General features: G+C 29.1%; 1 protein-coding gene across 1 annotated transcript in view; it reads left to right on the top strand.

The window, feature by feature from the left end:
- The window catches only part of LOC137656870 (thrombospondin type-1 domain-containing protein 7B-like), a 57,153-nt gene that overhangs the window by 42,655 nt on the left and 9,498 nt on the right, over positions 1-5,000 (top strand). Inside the window, 2 exon segments of the mRNA XM_068391238.1 lie at positions 1,791-1,939; positions 3,304-3,456. Of these exon segments, the coding sequence (XP_068247339.1) occupies positions 1,791-1,939; positions 3,304-3,456 (302 nt within the window).

Here is a 5,000-nt window from a genome sequence, read left to right on the forward strand (position 1 = left end):
TCCTTTTTCCTCTTAATTGCCCAAGTGTCTGCCCTATATGATAGTACGTACCTAATCACTGTCTTATAGATCTTCCTTTTTGAGTGTTAATAGCATTTTCTTCTTTAAAACAACTCCATTTACTTTTCTACAAATTTGCATTGCTTCTTTCGCTCTATACCTTACTGCTTTCCCAGTACGACACTCCTGTTATTATTAATCTGAAGCAGTTAAATGCATTGTTCAGTTCTAGCACTGTACCATCTTCACTTGAATGTTTAGTTCTCCATAATAACCATTCCCTCTGTCTTTCCAATGTTCACCTCTTGATTATCCTTTCCATGTTAAAAAAAACGTTTCTTAAAGAACTTATTTTGTGTCTGCTATAATGACTAAATCATTAGCAAACATCAGTTCAAACAATTCTTCGATGTTCCTTGATTCTGAAATTATGATAAAGAATCTATGTGTCTATAAAGACAAAGAAAGAGGGATGGACTCAGAGTAGATCCCTGAGGGATGCCTCAGTCTCACCGGGTTTTCTGTAAATGGTGCTTTTGACTCATAATACAATATCTCCACTAATCTTATCAACTTCTCCAGTACTCCACTCTTTTTCAATCAGTAATTGATTTACATTCTTGGTAACCTATCATACGAATGATCCACGTATCATGTAAACTTTCATGTTCCCTTCTATATACTACTCTTAGACTTGTCTTATTATAAAGATAGCATCCACTGTGCTCTTTCCTTTTATAAACTCGTATTGCTGATGGTTTAAATTTATCAAATCTATCAACCTTCCTTCTACTATTTTGGCCAGTATGATGAATACAAGTTCGAAAAAAATTATTCCTCTGTAGTTCCCACACTTTAAAACAATTCCATTTCGTTTTAACACTTTAATCATCCAACTATCTTCCCAGTCCTATGTCATTTCCTCTGCATCCTAAATTTTTCAAATAACGTGAGCACACACTCAAGACCTAAGTCTACCAATTCTTTAAACATTTCTATTACTACCACTGATTTTCCTGAGAGTTTTATGGATTTCTTTTTATCATATGCCCTATTTAAATCTCTCTGATGTTTCTTACTGGTTCTTTTACTGAAGAAACATTTTTCAGTTCTTAAAACTCATTCTCAGTGTTTGATAGCTGGGAAAAATTATTTCCCCATTTTCTCTTGACTTCCTCTTCCTCCACTGATATATTTCTATTTTTATCTTTTGTAATCCTTACTATCTCCTACGTCATGCTTGTCTTTTCTTCTCGCTCCTGCAATTCTGCAAATTATATCTACTTTCTCAGTAGTTCCCATCATCTCATATAATTCTGTCCTGACTTCTTTCTTTGTAATCACTTCCAATGTCTTCGTTATCCATCTATATTCCTCACTAGTTTGTTATCTTCTTTTTCACCTTTTTCTAACTATATTCTCAATTTCTTCACAGCTAGTGGGAGCCTCTTTTTCATGTTGCTGTACACAATTTGCACCACAATCGTTTTTATAACATTCCACATTTCTTCAGGAAATTTGGACGTTGCCCTTACACATCTCTTCTCTGATTCCTTCCTCATTACATCTCTCCCCCTTCATCCTCAAAGTTTTTATCTTCCTATTTATGAGCTGGGCTTTGTTTTCATTATTGCTTTCGACCCAAAAACTACCACTATCCGTTTAGGTTGAGTTACAATAGATTCATTTGGAATAAACTTACAATTCACGTGAGGTTTTGTTTGCTATATATATTTTTTTTTGTGTGTTTGTGTGTGTGTAATAACCTTTGCTTCTCTAATGATCAACAGCAGGAGAGATGGTAAGGCGTCGGTTCTTGGCTGTCAATCCCAGTGAATTGGGTCGTCCATGTCCTGTCGAACTTCGCCAGTCAAGGCCCTGTCCAGCCGTACCTTGTTATACCTGGCAGCGAAGCCGATGGTCTGAGTGTCAGCTTGAGGTGAGACATAGGCCTTTGGATTTTATTTCTCCGATACTTTACAACAGTTTCTCTTAACCTTTCTTACTTTTCCTTCACAAAGAACTAAACAAAAGAAGAAAAAAAAACAGTGTGGTGGCCCATACATTTATATAGAACGTCAAATTTCGTATGTTGTTATACATAATATATATATATATATATATATATATATATATATATATATATATATATATATATATATATATATATATATATATATATATATATATATATATATATATATATATATATATATATATATATATATATAGATATGTAAACATACACACACACTCGCACACACACACACACACACACACACGCATATATATATATATATATATATATATATATATATATATATATATATATATATATATATATATATATATATATATGTGTGTGTGTGTATGTATATATATACAGTATATATATTTTCATATATATATATATATATATATATATATATATATATATATATATATATATATATATATATATATATATATATATATATATATATATATATATATATATATATATATATATAAACATATATATATATATATATATATATATATATATATATATATATATATATATATTAATATATATATATATATATATATACACACACACATATATATATATATATATATATATATATATATATATATATATTATATATATATATATATATATATTATATATAATAATAATAATAATAATAATAATAATAATAATAATAATAATAATAATAGTACGTAGAAAAGTCACACTAAATATATTTGGAAGGAAACTTAAAAAGTCAAGTATCAAAAATGTTTTGTCAATATTAAAACAATTCTGAATATTTCAAGAATCCTTTAACCCCCTCTCCATTTCTTCTTTAGAATGAAACTGGAGTTTTCTTATAAGCTTTAGTGTTATAAATATTTAGCAAATTAATTAATTGCTCAAAATTTTATTAGTTTCTTATGTGTAAACTATTTTTAATAATAATTGTACCAATGATAATTAGTAGTAATAGTAGTTGTATTAATAAGGTTTAAATTTTCAACCATATTGCAAATACCTTAGTAATAAAGTTGAAGTTCAAATAGCCCTATCTATACTAATGATAATAATAATAATAATAATAATAATAATAATAATAATAATAATAATAATAATAATAATAATAATAATGATAATAATAATAAAAATAATAATAATAATAATAAAAATAATAATAATAATAATAATAATAATAATAATAATAATAATAATAATAATAATAATAATAATAATAATAATAATAATGGAACTCATCACCAGCATTATTTATCTTTTCAAATGCTCAGGGAGGATACTGCGGCCATGGATATGTCGAGAGGAACGTCTCCTGTGTGGGCCCTGGAGGGCAGTCTGTTGATCCCAAACACTGTCTGGCCCTTGTGCACGTCGGGGGACATACTTGGCCTTACCTGGCCAAGGCTTTGGATCTCAACACAAAGGTAAAACGTTCTGAAGATTTATTTTGGTTTATTCAAGACTACACGATCTTTTTAAAACCTACAACCGTGTTTTCCAATGAAGGACGAATCCAGAGACCATAAAATTATCACTGACATATTCTTCCATAATGACTGAATCAAGGATGAACCCCCATAGCAGGAAACTTCCACAATTCTGGTAGCTTCCTGCATTTGCGCAGAAAGCTTAATGCGAGTGCCCTAAACCGGCTTACAAACGCTGTACTATATATCATTCTTGTACGAATGTTTCATTTCACAATGAATTTAAGTCTGTCTTTTCTGACACCTCTTCCAAAGCTTTTAAAAGTTACTTCCCAGATCCTCTTATCCTCCTCCAGTCTAACAATTTCAAATTATTCCCTCTTTTTTTCTTCCTATATTTCCACATGACCGAATCATCTTTAAGCGCCCTTTTCTATCCTTAAATCTTTGCTATCTATATTACTTTGTCTTCCATTCTTCGCTTTCTCATAATCTAATATTTTTATGTTCCTAGTATCATGTAAATCATTAATGTCTATAGCTTTATAACATTTTCTTAAATTTCAATTTAAAATCCAACTTCTACTCCATAGAGGAGTGTTGACACCACATTCCCTTTCAAATTCAAGCCATTGCTTTAAGGAATATCTGCATTCTTTCCATTCATTTCTTTTGCCAACATACACTTGCACATTTCTCACGGTGGCAAAATCTTCTAATCTCTTTTACCATTTCTGCATTTTCTCTCTACTATGGTGACTTATCAACAAATAACCCAATTTACATTAAATTTGCCTTATATAAAAGACATTAAACATCCTCAGAGATATCATAATCCCTTTCCTCAGCCATTTGTACGTCTACTAGCCATTCTCCATGTTAAACATTTCCTAACACACTTCCGTTATGTGTGGGAGAGAGTGTGTGTATGTGTGTGTGTGTGTTTGTGTGTACGTGTGTAAGAGCACCAGAGTTGTGGTAAATATGTTCATTGCTGAGCCTTTCGAAAAAAAATTCCTATCATCAGTGAACCAACACTGTGAATTAATAATTGAATAAAACAAACAGTCTGAAACTATTGGCAAGAAAATGGAATATAAAAGGAAATATGAAATACAAAAATACACCGAAAAAGAAAAATTCAGGGAGCCAAAGCTGTAAACATACATATTTCAAAATCTAATGCAAGAAAACTTGTATGCAGATCTACCAGGTTTGATTTATTTTGGGGTTGGAAAATTGCTTCATCATTATGTTTTAGTTATTCCTTCAAATGAAAAAGAAAAAATGATAAAACTGTGTTATTTTTATATTCCATATTTCCTATTTCAGTTCCTTTCAAATACTTTGAAATATATGATTAAAACAAAAATTTTAACACTCAATACACACACACACACGTATATATATATATATATATATATATATATATATATATATATATATATATATATATATATATATATATATATATATATATATATATATATATATATATGAATATAAACATGCCTTTAGGAATATATACAAAATCATATATA

Source organism: Palaemon carinicauda, chromosome 17, assembly GCF_036898095.1.
Source record: "Palaemon carinicauda isolate YSFRI2023 chromosome 17, ASM3689809v2, whole genome shotgun sequence".
Taxonomy (NCBI): domain Eukaryota; kingdom Metazoa; phylum Arthropoda; class Malacostraca; order Decapoda; family Palaemonidae; genus Palaemon; species Palaemon carinicauda.